The sequence below is a fragment of the Mixophyes fleayi genome, chromosome 5 (genome assembly GCF_038048845.1).
Source record: "Mixophyes fleayi isolate aMixFle1 chromosome 5, aMixFle1.hap1, whole genome shotgun sequence".
Classification (NCBI taxonomy): Eukaryota; Metazoa; Chordata; class Amphibia; order Anura; family Limnodynastidae; genus Mixophyes; species Mixophyes fleayi.
Genome location: NC_134406.1, coordinates 77,417,154 through 77,438,079, shown reverse-complemented (window position 1 = coordinate 77,438,079; position 20,926 = coordinate 77,417,154). Strand labels below are relative to the sequence as shown.

The 20,926-nt window shown below is 43.8% G+C and overlaps 1 protein-coding gene across 1 annotated transcript in view; it reads right to left on the bottom strand.

The window, feature by feature from the left end:
- Positions 1-15,400: 15,400 nt before the first annotated feature.
- Positions 15,401-20,926, bottom strand: part of SH3BP5 (SH3 domain binding protein 5) — a 54,240-nt gene continuing 48,714 nt past the window's right edge. Inside the window, exons 8-9 of the mRNA XM_075212425.1 lie at positions 18,933-19,193; positions 15,401-17,565 (exon numbers count right to left, since the gene is read on the bottom strand). Of these exons, the coding sequence (XP_075068526.1) occupies positions 17,351-17,565; positions 18,933-19,193 (476 nt within the window). The 3' untranslated portion in view covers positions 15,401-17,350. The remainder of the gene's footprint in view (positions 17,566-18,932; positions 19,194-20,926) is intronic.

Genomic DNA, 20,926 nt, shown 5'->3' with positions numbered 1-20,926 from the left:
GCCATCTTGGATCGGGTCAGAGCGGCGCTACAGAGGAGAGGAGAAGGGGGCTATACCAGGATCCCCCCTCATACATAGGAGGGGGCATCGGGTATCATCCGCTGCGGAGACCTCCGCTCTGGAGGTCTCCACTACTCTGCCACATAACCAGTTTTTATTTTTTTGATACGGACAACAGAAACAGCCTTACTGAAGGGGGGGAGCTAAGACATAGAGCTCCCCCCTCCTTCCAGAGAGAGAGATGGTTTGTCCCAGTCTTCTGGCGCCAAGGATAAGCCCGGGAAGAGAGAACAGATCTGAGGGAGCAGGCACCTGGATACTGCTGTTGGACTTCTCCCCTGTTTGGCCTATGGGCTAAGTATCTGATTTACTTAAACACATACTTTGTATTGCTGTGTACAATTGGGGCTAGTAGGGGTTATATCATAGTTCTCCTACTTGCTTAACTATTATTTGTGTTTAAGATAACTTCAAGTACAACTTTTATATCTACATTAGTTGATTACTTGTTGTTACACTATTCTCTCCACACATTTATATCTCTCTCTCTACTCAGCTAAATTTAACAATTTAAGTCTGTGTGCTTGGTGTGCCTTCCTTTTATTAAGAAATGTCAGATAAGGGAAAGGGCCCTATTGCAAAATATTTTACATGTTCTAAATGTAGTGTAAAATTACCTTGTGGGCAGAAGGACCCGTTGGCGCTCTGCTCTGTCTGCGAAGCAGGGGTCCCCCCTGCGCAAACCCAGCATATTTCAGCCCCACTGACGGAGGAACCGGCCTGGGTCGCCTCCCTGACACAGTCAGTTTCCTCTTTAGCACAGATGGTTTTTCAATCCAATCAATTGCTATCTACTGTGGCAACTTTGGTAGCTAATAATACTACTACGCAGTTGGGCCTCCCTGTTACCACAGGTTCTATTGGAACGTCTATACCAGGACCTTCCTCTCTACATACAGACCAAGCCCTGTTCCCACAGAACCGGCGTGGTTTGCAGCATTTATAAAGGGTTACTTGAATCCCCAAACATTCCGCCTGCTAAAAGAAGGAGGCCTAGATCTGATAATCCCCTTATGGTCCTTTCAGATTCTGAGGAGTTTTCAGAGGAAGAGGGGGAAATTAATTCTGATCCTGACCAGGTTCAAACTTTGGGACAGGAAGAAAGCTCTAAAAGCCAATTTATTAATGATTTGATTTTAGCAGTAAGACAGGCGTTGGACCTCCCAGAACCGGAGGATCCTATTCCTAGAGACAGAAGTCTCTTTAAGAAGGCCAAAAGAAATGCTATTCGTTTCCCCCCTTCCGTAGAGCTTAAGGATATTGCAGAAGGAGCCTGGAAACAGCCTGATAAAAGGTTCTCTGTTCCCAAAAGGTTCTCTTCCTTGTATCCATTGCAGGAGGAAGATGTGGTTCGCTGGGAGAGTATTCCAAAAGTGGATATTCCAATAGCCCGATTGACCAAGCACACTTTACTCCCAGCTCCTGGTTCTGCATCTCTGCAGGACGTCAATGACCGCAGAGTGGAATCCCAGCTGAAATCTAAATTTTCCGCTGCGGGTTCTTCCTTCAGGCCCACATTTGCTTCAGCTTGGGCTGCTAGAGCTATGGAAGCATGGGCAGACCAGCTGGCAGAGGCCTTACAGGACTCTGATTTACTTCCCCTGGCTTTGCATTTGAAGGAGGCATCGGGGTACCTTTATGAGGCGGCCCAGAACACAGCGGCTGTACCCTCTTCTATTCAGGCTGCATCTATTTCAGCAAGAAGAACATTATGGCTGAAATCCTGGGAAGGAGATGCGGAATCAAAAAAGTCTGTGGAAACCATTCTTTTTTCTGCAGCAGGTTTGTTCGGCCCGGAATTGGATACCCTGATCTCACAGGCAACGGGGGACAAAAGCACTTCCTTGCCAGTATTCCCTAGCAGGAGCCGAAACCCTCGGGTCAGCTCCTTTCGTCAGCCCTTTCGGGGGACCTCCTTGCCTAGAGGACAGTCCTTTAGAGGCAGACAGCCCAATTCTCGAGGCTCCTCTGCCAGGGGGAGATCCTCGTTTGCAGCTAGGCGCCAGGCCTCCAAGATTTAGGAGAAGCCTGCGTCCTGACGACCACTCTGTTCTCCTGGAAGGGGCGCCAGTGGGGGGATGTCTGTCTTTGTTTCAAGAACAGTGGGCAGTGTCCTCCCAAGATCCTTGGGATTCGGGGCATTATATCAGAGGGGTACAGAATAGACCTGCTGGGCCCGGTTCCACATCGCTTCTTCATGACTTCCGCTCCCCCGAGATCCATAAAGAAGGCAGGCGATACAGGACTGTGTCGCCTCTCTTCTTTCTCAAAGAGTTATCTGCAGGGTCCCAGATTTCCAGAAGGGACAGGGGTTTTATTCAAACCTGTTTCTGGTCAAGAAGCCGGATGGCTCCTTTCGTCCCATCCTAAACCTAAAGGGCCTCAATGTGCACTTACGGGTGGACAAATTTCGGATGGAATCCCTAAGGTCGGTGATAAACGGCTTAGAGAAGGATCAGTTTATGGCGTCCATAGACATAAAAGACGCATACCTTCACATTCCCATTTGGATCCACCATCAGTCCCTCCTAAGATTCTCGGTGGGATCCTTCCACTATCAGTTTCGGGCCCTCCCCTTCGGCCTCTCAACAGCGCCGAGGGTTTTCACGAAGATCATGTCAGTAATGGCAGCATGTCTTCACCTTCAGGGAGTTCAGGTGCCTTATTTTGACGACCTGCTCATCAAATCCTCCACAGCAAATGGCTTACATCATCACTTATCCCTCACCTTGGTGGTTTTTGAGGGCCATGGATGGCTAATAAATTGAAAGAAATCCCAGATGGTTCCGTGTCAACGCATGGTTTTCCTAGGGCTCATTATGGACACCAGCCAGCAGAGGGTATTCCTTCCTGCCGAGAAGGTCAGTTCTATTCAGAGCATAACAACTCAGGTCTTGTCTTCTCCCAGCCCCTTAATGCACTTGTGCATGCGGCTGCTGGGAAAGATGGTGGCATCCTTCGAGACTATCCCCTTCGGTCGAGCCCATTCTCAATGTTTTCAGTGGGATCTTTTGACGAAATGGTCAGGATCCCATCTACGCTTGGACCTTCAGAGGATCTCTCTATCTCCGAAGGCGCAAGAATCGCTTCAGTGGTGGCTGATTCAGGATCACATGACAGTGGGCAGGTCCTTCGCTCCATTGTCATGGATCATAGCCACGACGGACGCCAGCCTGAAAGGTTGGGGGGCGGTAATCCTGCACCTCCGGCTCCAGGGGCTTTGGTCAGTTCAGGAATCAGCCCTGTCAATAAATGTGCTAGAGTTGAAGGCTATTCTTTTGGCCCTCCGGGGATCCCAGTCCCTCCTCCGGGGCCACCCTGTCAGAGTTCAGTCCGACAATGCCACGGCCGTGGCATATGTCAACAGGCAGGGAGGAACCAGGAGTGCAGCTGCAATGAATATTGCAGCTCAAATTCTGGTTTGGGCAGAACAGCATGTTCCAGCAATATTGGCAGTATACATTCCAGGAATAAGAAATTGGGAGGCCGACTACCTAAGTCGAAACCAGATGATGCTAGGGGAATGGTCACTCCATCCGGAAGTTTTCCAGTCTCTGGTTCAGAGGTGGTGTCTTCCGGACATAGATTTCAAGGCCTCCAGACACAACAAAAAGGTTCAGAAGTTTTGCGCAAGGGCAAGAGACCCCTTAGCGGTGGCAGTGGACATTATGACAATGCCATGGGAGTTCAGGTTGGGATACCTGTTTCCTCCGATCCCCATGCTTCCTCGCGTACTCAGACGAGTAAGGCAGGGCGGTCTGCCAGTAATTCTAATAGCTCCCTCATGCCCGCGCCGAGTCTGGTACGCGGACATAATCTCTATGGCGGAAGACCAGTGTTTCCGTCTTCCGTCTCAAGACGACCTTCTTCTGCAGGGTCCCTTCCATCACCAGAATTTACCTCAGCTCACTTTAACGGCATGGCTGTTGAAGCCAGCCTCTGGAGGGCTAGAGGTTTTTCCTCCAGCTTAGTGAACACTATGATGCGAGCCAGAAAGCCAGTTTCAGCTCGCATCTATCGCCGGATTTGAAGAGCCTACATCAGATGGTGTGAAAATAGGACATGTCTCTCGTCCTCCTTTTGTCTCCCTTGCTTGTTGGCTTTCCTTCAGTATGGCCTGGAAACAGGGCTTCAGTTAGGTTCTCTAAAGGTATCGGCTCTTTCAGTTTTTTTTCACCTGAAATTAGCGGATTTACCAGATATTAGGACTTTCCTCCAGGGAGTCTTGCATATTCAACCTCCCTATTTTCCGTCTACAGCACCATGGGATCTCAACCTGGTACTGGATATGCTTAAAGGGCCTCCTTTTGAGCAATTGTTTCTGGCAGATTTGAAGTGGTTGACCTGGAAGGTCCTCTTTCTTTTGGCTATTGCATCTGCACGTAGAGTTTCGGACTTAGGAGCTCTGTCTTGTCGGGAACCATATCTGGTTTTCCACGAGGACAGAGCGCGTGTTAAGAACCCTCCCTTCCTTCGTTCCAAAAGTAGTTTCGGCTTTTCATCTGAACCAGGAAATCGTAGTTCCGGTCTTCTCATCTACCTCCCATTCGGATCAACAGTCTATGGACAAGTTAGATGTGGTTAGGGCTCTCCGCATTTATGTCAAAAGAACTTCTCAGATTAGACGTACTGATTCCCTGTTTGTTCTTTATGATGCCAATAAGAGAGGCTGGCCAGCCTCAAAACAGTCCATTGCAAGATGGATTATGGCAACCATCAAGCAAGCTTACATAAAGGCTAACCGTCCTGTGCCGGAGAGACTTACGGCCCATTCCACCAGATTGGTAGGGGCATCGTGGGCAGCGAGAAATGGGGCTTCTGCAGACCAGCTTTGTAGGGCAGCCACCTGGTCCTCTGTCCACACCTTTACAAAATTTTACCAGTTTAATGTTTTTGCATCCGCGGATGCAAATTTTGCTCGTAATGCTTTACGGGGGGGGGCTTTAAGAGTAGTCCCACCCTTAGGGGGCTGCTTTAGAACATCCCCATGGTAAGCAGTGTTCCCCAGACTGGATAAAAGAGAAAAGAGGATTTATGTACTTATGTTAAATCCGTTTCTTTGATTCCGTCTGGGGGACACTGCGATACCTCCCTTCTGCTTTTCTTCTTTGTGCTCTTGTTTGACTGGCCTTTTCTCCTTGGGCTTTTTAATTAACTGAGCAAGACGGGGCAGGGGGATTGTAGAGGGGAGGGTTCTGTCGGCAGTACTAAAAGTTAACTAGTTAGGTGCCAACTTCCCAAGCTCCCTCCACAACCCATGGTAAGCAGTGTCCCCCAGACGGAATCAGAGAAACGGATTTAACGTAAGTACATAAATCCTCTTTTTCTCATATGTCCAATTGGTGGACACTGCGATACATAGGGGACCTACCAAAGATGCCCCCTAAAGGAGGGACTGCTCTGACACAGCTGCACACAGAACCCTACAGCCAAAGCTGGCATCCTGTGATGCAAAGCCTTGTAACCTATAGAATTTTACAAACATGTAAACAGATGTCCACATAGCCGCCCAGTACAGCTGTTAAGCAGAAGCTCCGTGACGCGCCGCCCAGGAAGCACCCACAGTCCTAGTGGAATGAACCAACAAACCTCCTGGCAAGGGTCTATCCAACCTTAAGTAAGCCAGCTTGACGGTGGAGCTAAAGAGACTTTAAAAGCAGACCAATCTTTTTTCTTTGTGTCATAAAACACAAAAGATCTGTGGTTTTGCACAAACCAGCTGTGCGGTCCACATTGCACCTAAGAGCCTTGACTACATCTAAAAGCAACAAATACTGATCACGTGACCTAGAACTTTAAGGAAAGGCAGGGACAAAAAATTCCTGGTTTAAATGAAAACGGGAAACAACCTTAAGGACAAATGAAAGCTTGGTGTGAAGCACCGACCTGTCTTCATGAAAAGCCAAAAAGGAAGGAGAGCAAGATAAAGCCCCCAACTCAGAAACTCGGCGTGCTGAAGACACCACTAAAAGAAGCCACAGGAAGTGTGAAAGTGATTTGATTCACACCATAAAACATAAGTGTTCCATGTTCTGTAATAATTGGCTGCCGATGAAGTCTTTCTGGCCTTGATCATGGTCTTAACTACCTTAGTTTGATAAACCCTTGGCCTTCAGAATCATGGTCTTAATAGCCACACCGTTAAAATCAGTTGACCTAATGAGTGGCACCGCAGGGGGACCCTGAATGATTAAGTCTGGCCTGAGAGGTTGTCTGAACGGCAGTACTACTACCTTTCCTAGCAGGTCTGAGTACCAGGCTCGGTGTGGAAAGTTCGGATCCACTAAGATGGCCTTCACCTGTTCCCTCTTCAGTTTCTTGAGAACTTTTGGGATCATAGGAAGGGGAGGGAATAAGTAAACTAGGTGAAAACCGCCAAGGAAGCACTAGAGCATCCATGAATCCCGCCGCGGGGTCCCTGGTCTTTGAGCATTTGAGCAAAAGAGAGGAACCTTGCAGTTCAACCGCGAGGCCATCAGATCTATTTCTGGACAACCACAGTGATAAACCAGGAGATCTAAGACTTCCGGATGAAGGAACCATTCTCCCGGATGAACTATAGTACACCTGGAATGAATATAGCCAATTTAATTGAAATGTGTTTCTCTGCCTACAGCATTATCCTGGTCGCTTTGCTCCCTGATGATTGAGGTATGCTACTGCCGTTGCATTGTCCGACTGGATTCTGATTGACTGAAACAACTGAGCCTGTACCAGTACCCTGTATATAGCTCATAGCTCCAACACGTTTGTGGGAAGAGCCAACTCCAGTGGGTCCCACCGACCCTGGAATCTGCGGGTTGAAATGAATCCCCCCCAACCTGGCAGACTTGCTTCTGTGGTTGACAACAGTCCATTCCCAGGTCTGAAGAGATCATCCCTGTGAGAGATGTGACCTGAGCAGCCACCAAGTGAGTAACAGGCGGACCTGAGATGATAGAATGATCATCTGCCTGTCCAGATGTGAGAGCCTGACCACTTGCGTAGGATTTCCCACTGCAGAGCCCACAAATGAAACTGGGCTTAAGGCACTGCTTCGAAGATTGACATCATTGTCCCCAGCATCCTCATGCATCACTGCAGGACACCTGATGCTTGCTTAAGAGGTCTCTGATCCTGGACTGGAGCGATAGAATCTTGTCTTCTGGGAGAAACACTCTCTGACGCCTGGTGTCGAAATCTAACCCTAGAATCCGCATCTTCTGCAATGGGATTAAAGATGACTTTGGCAGGTTGATTATCTAACCATGCTCCTCTTGGAAAGATCTGGTCAAATGAATGTGTTGTGACAGGATCGGAGCCGATGGAGCTTTCAAAAGAAGGTCATCCAAGTAAGGAATTATTGTGACACCCTTCGAGTGGAAAAGTGCCGCCATTAATGCCATTACCTTTGTAAATACCCTTGGAGTGAATGGTAACGCCCTGAATTGGAAATGATTTTCCCTTACTGCAAAGCATAGTAAGCACTGATGGAACTGCCAATGGGTATTATGCTGGTAAGCGTTCCTTCTATTCAGGGAAGCTAAAAACTCCCTGTTCCATGGCCGCAATCACTGACCTAAGAGTTTTCCTCTTGAATTCCTTGACTGTGACCTGTAAGTTTAAGGTCTTTAAATTTAATATTGGTCTGAAAGAGCCATCCGGCTTTGGGACTAAGAAAAGGTTTGAGTAAAACCCCAAACCTCTTTCCAGTGGCGTAACTGGAATGATGACTCCCGCGTCCAAGTTCTGTATTGCTATCTGCAGGGCCTTGCGCCGAATACTGCAGGCTGGAAGCCATGTGGTGAAAAACCGGCAACGAGGAAACCGAGGCAAGTATATGACATACCCCCTCGTGACAATACCCCTGATCCATGGGTCTAATGATACCAGTCAGCTGTCCCGAAAAAGCAGAAGATGTACCCCCACTACAGCTCTGTGTATGGAGGTCACGTCATGCTGAGGCCGACTCTGTTGGCTTAGGATGTCCCCTACATGAGGGACCTCGGCCCCTAGGGAAACCGCCCCTAGCGGGGGCATTTGACTGACCCCTAGCAGGGGATCCTCTGGATCTCTGGAAGGACCGCAATCTAGACTGTCTAGGCCTGATCTGAGTTACAGGCAAAAATGGGCTTTTACCTCCCATAGCTTCCAACATGAGCTGGTCTAATCTAACTCCAAAGAGGGAGATGCCATCAATCAAAAGGAAGAGCCTCCACAGTGTGTTTGGAATCCATATCCGCAGTCCAAGAATGCAACCGTAGAGAATAACTCACTGCTATGACTAATGCCAAGAGCTTAGCCGCAGGAGAATTGACATCCAATTAATCCTGACCTACAAACTCCGAAGCCTCTCTAATATGATCAGAAAGTACCATTAATTTGTCACTAGAGGCTCCATCCCAAAGACCTTTGGACAACCTTATTGACCCAGGACGTGAACTGAACATACTACCCCCTGCTTCGTAACCTGACTTGAGCAAACAAAATCACATTTTTTGTCCATGGCATTTTTGAGGGAAATAACTCCCTCTACTGGTAAGGTGGTTGTTCTAGTCAATCTAGCTATTGGAGGGTCCACCCTTGGAAGTGCCTCCCATCTGTCACAATCTTCAGCTGGAAGAGGGTAGAGAGTTTTAAATTTTCCTGACTAGCTAAAATGCCAATCAGGCTTTTTCCAGGCATCTGAAATAATTTCCATTAATTGAGGCGATGGAGGAATGGAAATAAGTTGTTTCACCTGTCTTTTAAATAGAGGAAAAAACAGCTTCCTAGGATACCCCCGGGTTGGTGAAGCTTAAAGTCTGGCGCACTCCCAACACCAGGTCCTCTACACCCTGCATTGTGGATGAATCTTCCACACTGGCCGATTCCTTCTACCCAGAATCTCGGTGAACCTCACCTTCTTCCTCTTATGAAACATCTGAAGTGGACATTAAACCCCTAGCTTTCTGGGGGTGATATAGCTGTCAAAGCTACTCACCCTGGTTTACGGACCTGGGGGGGGGGAGGAGAGAGTCAGCAGGCTGTCCACCCCTAGGGAGGCATCCCTGAGCCCAGCACTCGATCCCCTCCCCCCCCCTGTAAAAAGTAAAAACAAATATTAAATACAATTAAATCCAGGGCAGGAGCCCTGGAAAACATGCCCAACTCCTAAGGTACAAAAACTAAACTGAATATCCTTCCTGTGGGAGGTATATAGCAAGTGTGGAGTTACACTCACAGACTTACCTGTTCAAGTGCCTGGACTCCTGGTACCACCTACTATACCCCCTATGTATCACAGTGTCCCCCAATTGGACATATGAGAAACATGATTGTATCAAAACACACAAATAGGCTGGTAAACCTGAGAAGTAAAGGGTAACGTTCCCTTAAATACTAGTTTAATACATGTTCATAATTTTTTAGAATTTCAGTGAGTATGGGGTCATGGGTGGGAGGGGGAGAGGGAAGGGGAGTGGATAGAATGGTCATGGGAAGGGCAGAGAGGAAACCCAAGACTCTGAAAATTCACGGGAGAGTGGAGTTTTGTATTGGTACAATAGGCTCTGAGCTGCATGTAGACACCTACCTATCAGTGGATAGGTATTCCATAGAGGAGACAAACTATAATCGATTTAACATGGATTTCTATTCAGAGGGGCCTGTTTTTTCCATTCTCTAATGTTTAGAGTTTGACTGCATTACTTAAGTCCCTGTGCTTGGTAAGTCAATTATTTATTTTATTAGGAGCAGTACAGCTGGGTATGCTGGTAACTGAAAATCTGTGATTTTGTAGATAAATAATCATCCTCCACAACTGGACTAGCAGAGGACATTCCCACCAAACATGAAGAAATGTTCCAACACTACCACAGCTCCTCCAGCAGAAGTCAGAGGACTGAGGGTACATCCTTTGCAATTTAGTACGAAATGGTACAAAATACCATCTGGTATATATTTTGCATGTATTTTCGGTCAGCTACATTGATTGAGGCTTTATCTATTTTGCTTCTGATGTAATCCCAGTTCCCAACCTCTAATGTGTGGGGTGGAGCCTGATTCATTAAGGATCTTAACTTAAGAAACTTCTTATTTCAGTCTCCTGGACAAAACCATGTTACAATGCAAGGGGTGCATATTAGCATTCTGTTTTGCACAGAAGTTAAATACTGACTGTTTTTTCATGTAGCACACAAATATCAACATTAAATGTCAGTGTCCAAATAAGCTATCAAGTATTTGTGTGCTACATGAAAAAACAGTCAGTATTTAACTTATGTGCAAAACAGAATGCTAATATGCACCCCTTGCATTGTAACATGGTTTTGTCCAGGAGATTGAAATAAGAAGTTTCTTAAGTTAAGATCCTTAATGAATCAGGCCCGTGACGTTTAAATCTCTCACCCAACAAGCCTCATGGTGCTCAGGACATTGTTGTTCAGAACAAAGTACGGGTTATACAGGATGGAAATCATTCCCTTGAGATTTACTGAGTATAAACAGTTGTGCTTCAACTGAGTTTGATTTCTTAGGTTGGATGATTTCATCTGTGGCTACATAAAATTTTTAATTTGTATATATTTAAAGAAGGCTGTTTGCATAGCCTTTATTTTTCCTGTAGATCAGCAAAGGTAAGGAGGAGGCAATGTCTCTAGAAGTGTGGAAAAAGTGTTTAATGATGCACAAAGCCATGGCAGTAATAAAAAAAATTCTAAACGTGGCCTCATGGAGGTGGGACAAAAACAAATGTAGCCAGGGTTAGTACACCACGATCACTAGTCACAATGGTGATAAGCAGGCCATAGCCGGAGATGGCAATAACAGAACAGGGGTTGGGGTGGTAGAACTACCTCAGTGATACTTTATGTATAGGCAATTTTTCTGCTAGCAGGAGTCACCACCTGTGATATCAGCATTATCACCAGCAGTAATCCTTTGAAGCAAGAAATAGGATCATCAATTTATTAAAGGGATTTCCCCAGTTAATAAATTGGAAGTGCATGTAAACTCCTCAATGAATGATCCCTGTCCAGCAGTGTCTCAAACCCCCACTAGTGAACTGTGATTTTGAGCATGATGAATAAGACCCATAATGTAAGAAAAGTTTACTATTCAAACACTCAGCAAAAAAATGTAAATTGTGCTTACATGTCACCCTTAGGGTCAATTATGTGGTGTTGGACAGCATTGTGCCCGATTGTACATGTTCCTTCTGATGATCAGCTAAAAGCACTGGTTCTGCCTACCAAATTGTAAACTTCAGCAGAAGAGGAGGAAGAAAAGGTGTGAAGTGGGGAGAAGTGGAAGTCAAGAGGGGAGAAGGTGCGACGCAAGTTGACAGTGGGTTGTGTGAGCAGATGGGAGAATCTTGGGGGAACAGATGTATACATACACACAATGGGGGGATAAAAGGTCAGGCACCCAAAATGTGGAGACAGCGAAACAAATGCGGGTAGACAGAAGCACATAGGGAGACACTGGTATACAGACAGATTTGAGACAGGCAGACACACAAAGGTGGAAAAAGAAAGGTTCTGACTTTCAGCAGGAATGGGCCAGAAGGGTTCTCTGTGCACTTCTCCCCCCTATTAACTAATAGAATCCTCTGATTAAAAATTATGCTTTCAATTCATTATTTAAATGATCGGGGCATTAGGGAGGAGGGGTGGCACTGGGTGCATTGGTACACATACAGCTGGCTAGATTGTAGTGGTCGGTGCCTATATGGTTAAACAGGGCCAGATTTACTGCTATGCAACCTAGGCACCTGCCTAGGGCCCAGCGGCAAAGCAGATGGGGGGGACAAGGAAAAAATAGTTGTGGCACCCTCTTCAGTGCGACTCGTGGGGGGGGGGCACATCACAGGAGGAAGCAGTGAGTTGCGGGCAGGGCCGGATTAACCATAGGGTTAACTGGGCTACAGCCCAGGGGCCTATGGCATCCAGGGGGCCCTTGAAAGTGCTCAGCAGCAGTATTGATTGGTCGGGGGCGGGGGCGCCCCCGGCGCGATCAGTGCTGCTGAGCACTTTCACTGCGGTCCTTCTCCGGCGCGCTTTAGTCTCCTTACTGAGGAGATCTCGTGAGTCTCACTCTCACGAGATCTCCTCAGTACAGAGCATACAGCGCGCCGGAGAAGGAGGTAAGTGCTGGGGGGGGGGGAGCAGGGGTTCGGGCAGCTTGGATCACGGGGGGGGGGGGGGGGGGGGGGGGGAAGAAAGTGCCCTCACGGCTGAATGGAGATCCCCCTTAGCCCAGGGGCTTCCATACCCTTAATCTGGCCCTGGTCGCGGGGGGGGGGGGGGTTCCACGAGTCGGGGGAGGGGCTGGTGTTATAGCTAGGTGGCTGGTCTCCCTCCCTCCTCTATGTGTGGCCTGCTCCGTGTCACATGGAACGTGCACCACATGACAGGTGCCGTCCCATGTGTGAAGAGAAAGAAGACTGCACAGCGCATGCAGATGGAGAATGGTAAGTTGGGTGGGAAGTATATTAAAATAATATGTGTGTGTGTGTGTGTGGCCAGTGTATGTACATTATGTGTGTGTGAGAGAGGGGCCAGTGTATGTACATTATGTGTGTGTGTGAGGAGCTGTTTGTGGGAGGGAAATAGGTCTATTTTTAAATGTGTATTCTATTAATTTAATGTTTTGGTTGAACGGATGCTAAATTTGGGTGCTATATTGATTTAACACTGGGGCTGGTTGGAGATTACTAAATTTCATGTACCCATTTTTTTTCCCAAATAGGGCCTTCCACATTCCAGGAGCCAGACAAGCAGCAACTGATCTAAAGACACAGCAGCCACAAGTGGTGAAAGTGATGAGAACAGGTAGGACAGAGCAGGACAGTCTGCCAACTATCCTGAATCTGGTGGGACTTATATTATGAGGAGGTCTTACTTGTTTAAATGTTGCACTATGGGATTAATGCAGAAGACTGACATATTAACACGATTATTACATTACAGCACTTTTTCATGTTTCTGTAGGTAGAGGGCTGCAGTCAGGAACTGTAGTGGCGGACTACTGGTAGTGATAGGAGACTGATGTTTTTTTATTACTGGGCTTGCTAACCCTGAACTGCAGTTTCTTGACATGTTAATTATGATTAATACCTAAGTTTAGTTAAAGATAAGGTACAATTTGTGTGAATTGAAAGGTAGCCAGTGGTGGAAGTGGGGTGTATATGGTAGTATGCCATACAGCTACTTCTCATACTGCCTTCATTGTAAAATAATAAAATTCCATTCACTTGTTTACATTCCCATTACATTTTTCATACCGCCACTTCTAAGTTTCCACTTCGACCACTGAGCTTATTATTCATCGTATGGAGTATATGACCAGTATAATTCAAAATTCTCCTAGATCCTTTGACAAAATATGGGGTCCATGGTGATTTTTCTTTAACTGCTGGGACCACAGTGTGATGCAGTGTAATGATAAAGGAGGGCACAGTGTGATGAGAGGGACAGTAATGAGGGGCCACATGGTGATGAGAGGGACAGTAAGGTGGGGCCACAGTGTAATGATCACTCCCAATCACAGTAATTATCCTACAGGACTCCCAAAGGCTACAAAAGCCTTGTAGAACTAATACTATGTTAGTGATTGACCTGGCCGTATAAAGTACAGTCATGGCCAAAAGTTTTGAGAATGACACAAGTATTGCTTTTCACAAAGTTTGCTGCTTCAGTGTTTTTATACCTTTTTGTCAGATGTTGCTATGGTACACTGAAGTAAAATTACAAGCACTTCATGAGTGTCAAAGGCTTTCATTGACAATTAAATTAAGTTTATGCAAAGAGTCAATATGTGCAGTGTTGACCCATCTTTTTGAAGACCTCTGCAATTCGCCCTGACATGCTGGCAATCAACTTCTGGGTACACATATTGACTTATGGGCACCAATTCTTCCCTAATCAATGCTTGAAGTCTGTCAGAATTTGTGGGTTTTTGTTTGTCCACCCACCTCTTGAGGATTGCCCACAAGTTCTCAATGGGATTAAGGTCTGAGGAGTTTCCTGGCCATGGACCCAAAATTTCCATGTTTTGATCCCAGAGCCACTTAGTTATCACTTTTGCATTTTGGCAAGGTGCTCCATCATGCTGGAAAAGGCATTGTTCATTGCCAAACTGTTCTTGGATGGTTGGGAGAAGGTGCTCTTGGAGGATGTTTTGCTACCATTCTTTATTCATGGCTGTGTTATGCAAAATTGTGAGTGAGCCCACTTCCTTGGCTGAGAAGCAACCTCACACATGAATGGTCTCAGGATGATTTACTGTTGGCATGACACAGGACGATGATGGGAGCGCTCACCTTTCTTTCTCCGGACAAGCGTTTTTCCAGATGCCCATACACTCTGAAAGAAAGAAAATGACATTACTCCAGTCCTCAGCAATCCAATCTCTCCTTGAAGTTCTTGATTTTCTGATAAATGGTTGATTTAGGTGTAATCTTACTAGCAGCAATATCCTTGCCTGTGAAGTCCTTTTTGTGCAAAGCAATGATGACTGCACATGTTTTCTTGCAGGTAACCAAGGTTAACAAAGAAAGAACAATGATTTCAAGCACCACCCTCCTTTTAAAGCATTCAGTCTGTTATTCTAACTCAATCAGCATGACAGAGTGATCTGCAGTCTTAACCTCGTCAACACTCTCACCTGTGTTAATGAGAGAATCACTGACCTGTTGTCAGCTGGTCCTTTTGTGGCAGGGCTGAAATGCAGTGGAAATGTTTTTTGGGATAAAGTTCTTTGTCATGGCAATGAGAGACTTTGAAAATTAATTGCAATTCATCTGATCACTCTTCATGACATTCTGGTGTATATGCAAATTGCCATAAAAACTGAGGCAGCAGACTTTGTGAAAAATAATATGGCCAAAAGTTCCCAAAACTTTTGGCCATGACTGTACTACTCAGGAAAAATGTGAATTTAGTGCTTGCTGCATCTGTAGATTAGATAAATCTGTTAACATAAATAGTGCTCACTCAAAATGAATACAAGCCACACATTGAGAATCACTGCATTATATACATGTATACAGTGAATCAGTTTGCTGGCATTTTACTAATAATGCAAGCAGTATTTATTATATTATGCATTATTTGGCAGTGACACAGATACTGAGGATGGCTGCCATTTACACAGTACAATGAATGTTTACTTAACATACTTGACATCAGCTTTGAAAGGAAACACAGGGTGAAGCTGTTTATGATTCCTTAAATAATATTTCTAACTGATGTTAGAGAGGAATCAGAAAGTATTAAACACAGAGTACTGCACAGAGCCAAAAAAAATAGTTCCTTACAAAAAAATGGTTAAGATTACTGTAGATAACAGCAGTGTAACAACAAAAACAGGAAATAATACATTTTAGTTGCATGAAACACCATTTAATATACTTCACTTTCAACAGAAACATACAAGTTGTGGCTTAGACAAAACACTAAACAGAGACAGCAGCAGCGGGACTTATCACAATCCAGTAAAGCAAACATTTCAACAACAAAGAAAACAAGCTAAATTATTCTATTACTACAAACTAGATGCATAGACTCCACTGTCTGTATAGAGCAGCATCATTGCCTATATATCAACCAGCTTCTTCTTGCATCCTTAAGACCATGCACTATGCCTGGTGTCACCTGTACTGTATAGCGCGTTTACAATACTGTAGCAAAATCTAGTGTGATCATCAGAGAACTGCACTAACATTTAAATAATCTTGGATTAATCCCTAGATATTCATTACACCATATTTGCAGTGTACATTATGCCTCCCCTTCATTTAAGTTTATTTGTGTGTGATTAATGGATGGGCAGGTCTAGGTACAGAAACTGGGATTATTATCTCCATTGGCACAAGTTAAAGATTAGTCTGATTTGTAGTTTAGAAGACAAAAAAAAGACAGTAGTTGCAACCCCCAAAAGTGTTTGGAAATACAATACGTAACCCCTTCATTTCTTGTTTGTATTTCTGATTAGGAAGTTGGCCAAATGTCTTTAATCGACTTTCAACTTTCTATAAAAATACTAAGTAAACTAATGCCAATCATTATGGGTCGTATTAAAGATTTATCCAAAATAGAAGCAAATAAATAGGTTTATTTTAATCTGAAATACAAAAGAAATCCTTCACTCGCTTATCTTTAATAATGGAAGGTTTTTTGTAACACACCAAAACATTGTGCAAATACATTGTAAAGATATATTGAAAAAACAGTCAAGTGCAAATACAAAATTGGGAAATATGGATTGATTGGTTGTTGAATAAATGGACACAAGCTTCAACACAGAGGGTTGATAACCGGGTTGCGAGTGTCTAGATTGTTTGGATAGATGAATGTGTGTGAAAAGGCTGATAACAGATTTACAGAAGATGATGGATTGGTAGAATAGGCTGTGGTTTTAGGCTGATTGTATAGGCTTATGGGGCCATTAGCTTGTGGGTACGTTGGTGGGCTTATAGATAAATAATTTATAGGATAAATAATTGGCATCAGTTACCTAAAGTGTTTACATGCCAGTTGATTGTTTGGATAAATTAATGGTAGTGTCTCCATTTTGTTAAATACCAGAATATTAGGCTCTTTGAACTAATAAAGTCAGTTAATGAGTTGATGGTGATGGACTGTTCAGATAGATATGTATTAGATAGAAGTCTGGTGATGGTTATCTTTGTTGGACAGGTGAATGATGGTTGGTGGTTTGGTTCATAGTTTAATGGTGGTCAAGTGGTTGACGAAAGAGTGGGAAGAATCAATTGTCTGTTGAATAGTAATACGCATTGATGATTCCAGTATAGGTCAATAAATACAGGTTTAACAGAAAAAAAAAATACATGGCTATCGAGTATCTAAAAAAGTAACTTGCTTACAAAGGTCCATTCACATTGAAGTGTTACATGGCAGTCACATTCAATGGGAGATTCATGTGCACATAATACAAGGATGCTGAATCTCTGCCCCTCACTAGAATACAGTCCTATATAGCAAAGACTCAAAGAACAGAACGTTTTGTCACAAATACCCATTTTGGGATTTATCCCATTTGGCAAAGGCTCTCACATGTATTGTTTTAATTATTGCTCCGATTATAGATATCTTGCTCTTCATCCCTAATTCCAGGATATATGGTGAATTAGGACAGCAAACAGAATAGTAGACTCCTGCTGGAAAATCCATCTGTACTTTGTTCACCACACTAGCTCATGCTATACATCTTCCACTGAATTCAGGTTACATCTCAGCAGTATGTGCTCAGCATGTGCTGAGAGAAGGTTTTTGGCACAGTCTGCTCTGCAATCCGTCCGTCACATTGTTCACCCTATGTTGACCAGCACTGCTGAGGCAAGGGACTGAGAGTGTGCACACTTTAGCTCTGTGATGGTTTCATTATCCGCACACTCCAAAGACAGCTGCTTCATCTTGTTGTCCAGCACAGGCAAAGCTTTGGATTTGATGAGGTTTCTAGTGCTGCTGCTGTTATTGTTTATTCTGTCCTGGGCTTTGCTTTCTGATCCTTCTGCCCTATTCCCTAATCAAACAAAAGAGAAAAAACAAAAACACCCATTATCCACACAAGAATTGTGTCACAACGTGTATTGTAAAATAGTGTACACAGCACAATATTCTTGCTGTACATCGCTTTGAAGGAAATTGTTGGACATGGCGTTATGCTATTTGTAGGCTATAACAAAATTTAGGAAGGCTGAGTTTACCAGCTCTCAGCCATATTTCCAGGACTCTGAAACCTGGTCACATCCATAATGATGTTGTATCCACACCTTAACACTATGCCATGCCACCAAGCTATTCTAGATGTTGCTATGTCCTATAACAAACATTGGGGCATATTCAATTCCGATCCGCGGGATCGCGCCTGAACGGCCGCGAACCTAAATCGCGGTACTGCAATAACGTGGATTTTCGTTCGCAGCCCGTAGGGCTGCGTATGAAAATCCGCGTTATTGCGGTACCGTATTACCAGCAGTACTGCGCATTTTCCACGGTAACGCGCGTTACCGCGGATCGGATCGGAATTGAATATGCAACATTATGTTGCATTTTTCAAACGAAGAAAAAAAAAAAAGAGGAGTGCCAATTAGAACTGGTCTATAGGTGTTGCCGAGAGCAAATTATAATGCACTGTAATATTACCAAGGCATTACAGATTTTGCTAGTTTTCTACTTCAATCCATTGAAGCATTTGCAAAGTGCACAATGATTCATTTCTTACAGGTATTTCTAAATTGAAGTTGACCTACTGTAAACAGAAAATGCAGACATTTAAAGAAAATGCATAGAAGAGTCAAATGGATGATAATTTGTTATTTTATACTGAACCGATTTACATTAATTCTCTAATCTCAACTTTCGTTAGCTAAAAAGGATCCCCATAGAAGCCCCAAAGATCTATAGAGAAAAGGAATTGAAATAATGTACATGCTTTGTTCCAATGGTCTATTTATAAAGCGTAAGCAAGCAGAGGAGGGGTTTTTTTTTTTACTGTATGAGCTGTACTATTCATTGCTGTCAGCAGAGACGTATATTTATCTTCAAGGTCAGCGATTAGGATTGTGGATTGGACTTTTACAGCAATATGATAGTGTACACAGATTCTTTTTAGCATCATGTTCATTACAACTACTAATAAGTGCGGTTTCCAAATTCATATAGTTACAATTCAGATGACTCACCGCCACAATTTAGGAAAATGTTTTTTTTTCCCCAGAGCTTAGTTACCGAGCTACAATTATGGGCTTCAATATATATTGGGTAATCTTTATTTTGGGTAATATTTTTGGATTAATATGTAAATTCTACAGAATACTATTTCTTGTACACCACATGAATGTTTCATTTCGATGCTGCATTCTTTCCAAGTTATTTGGCCCATCTCACCTCTCTCCAGATCACATTCTGGTGACGATGCTCCACTGCATTCACTTCGGGGGCCAAGGACAGGAGATATCAGACCAAATTCAGAAAGCGATACAGGGCTTGACAAGTCTAAGCTGCCAGGACGTGGAGCAGGTGGAAAAGGACTCACAACTTCAGAGGGGCTTGTTGGGCCGGAGCTTAAGCTCGATAGAGATTGTGTCTCAGAGTCTTCTTCAGAGATCAAACTGCTGAGATTGTCATCGTCAAACACCTCAGAGGTCACTGCAGAAGGAAAAGAAATGGATTCAGCTTGTGATTGTCACCTACACAGGACTGGCAATTTACATCAGCTGTTTACATCAATAGCTTGATATAAATAGACTAAATAATATATCGCTTGATACATTTTCCAGTATAAGTCCATCCAAGTATAAGTTGCTGCTACTGTACACTGAATAGAATGATGATCCCAGGGTACAATGCAGTACCAGCTGTTCCTAATAAAGTGATAAACTTGTCATAAATCTATCTTCTTCGCGCCTTCTACAATGTGATGATCATGAGACAGAATAAAAAAACTACAGAGAAAATACTTAAGCTGTACTGCATCCAAGTAAAAGGTTGTCCACTTCCCCAGCCAAACCCCTGGTGCTGCTACATGCAGCCGTGTTTTCTGGGGTCTCTGCTGTTTTGCAATACGGAAAATTAACTTTGTTAACCACCTTTAAATGGTGCTAGAAGTGGCATGGGTGTGCGTAGGAGGATTAAGCCACTCGTTTACTAAATGGTAGTGCTGCTTAAAGGATGCACCAGAATATGTATTTACAGATCTGTTAAATAATGACACTTTTTTTTTTTCACAATTAAGAGCCATATTCCTATTAGTACCTACCACCAGAAATAGGAGAAAGTAATAACATTCTACAAATGTATTATTAAACTCACTTTATTATATGCCAATGCATAGACCAATGGACAACATTTTCTAGAAAGTCAAAATAAAGACATACAGTTGTAACTATACGTCATACACTGTCACAACATAGCAAAAATATTGTAACTCATTCTTAAATATACTTGAGGGGATTAATGTCTGTGAAGTATAGTAATTAGGGAAAAAAGAATCTATATAAACCTGTGTGTATAATCAATCGGCTCATTGAACCAAATGCCAGTGAAATGTTTCCCTGGTACTAATCAAAATCTAGATTTTTTACATTTTCATCACAAGTAAGAGATTATTAGTACAATATGTTTACCAAACCTAAACTCATAGGGGCAGTGAGATTTAGATAACCATGATATGAAAAAAAAACCTGCATGCTGGAAACTTTGTTTAGTTGAAAAAACAGGTCATAGCAAAGGCAGCACAGAGTTCTCAAACATAACTAAATTATAGTACAGTAAACAAAGAACCAAAGTCATGCAGATAAGGCCGGCATTTTCCTGTGCTTTATAGCAAATGGATCACTTGACTTTTTTGCCAAGTTACTCCATTCCAGTGTAAATACAAAATGTGTAGTTTTTACTACAAAATAAAAGCTCTTATTGTCTTAAGTAGACAAACAACTAGAGTGTTAGATGTCACTGATGGTACATTTTGGGCTGCACCGCCCCCCACACAGTAAAATGACACGTTTGCGCCACTGCATCGGAGGTGGGGCCAAAAGATGCGCTTTGCATTGCCCTGCCCACACCTCTCCCATGGATCTCCTGTAGGCCAACATTTAAAAATTGGCAAGTATGATGTATATCATAGTCTACCTATTTATCATGGTAACCATTTGTTCTATAAAGGTTACCTTTTTCTGTGTCCTCCATAACCAGGAAGCCTCTCCATATTGGCAATTGCATTCCATGCCTCGGAATGTAGGGAGAAGAGGTGACATTCCATAGGTATTCGGGGACTCATTAGTTAGGAGACCTCTCCCAACTGTAAATTGATCTTAACATTTTAAATTTACTGCCCTACAGCACAATATGATTTTGCCAAGGTACACCTTCTATCTAGATTT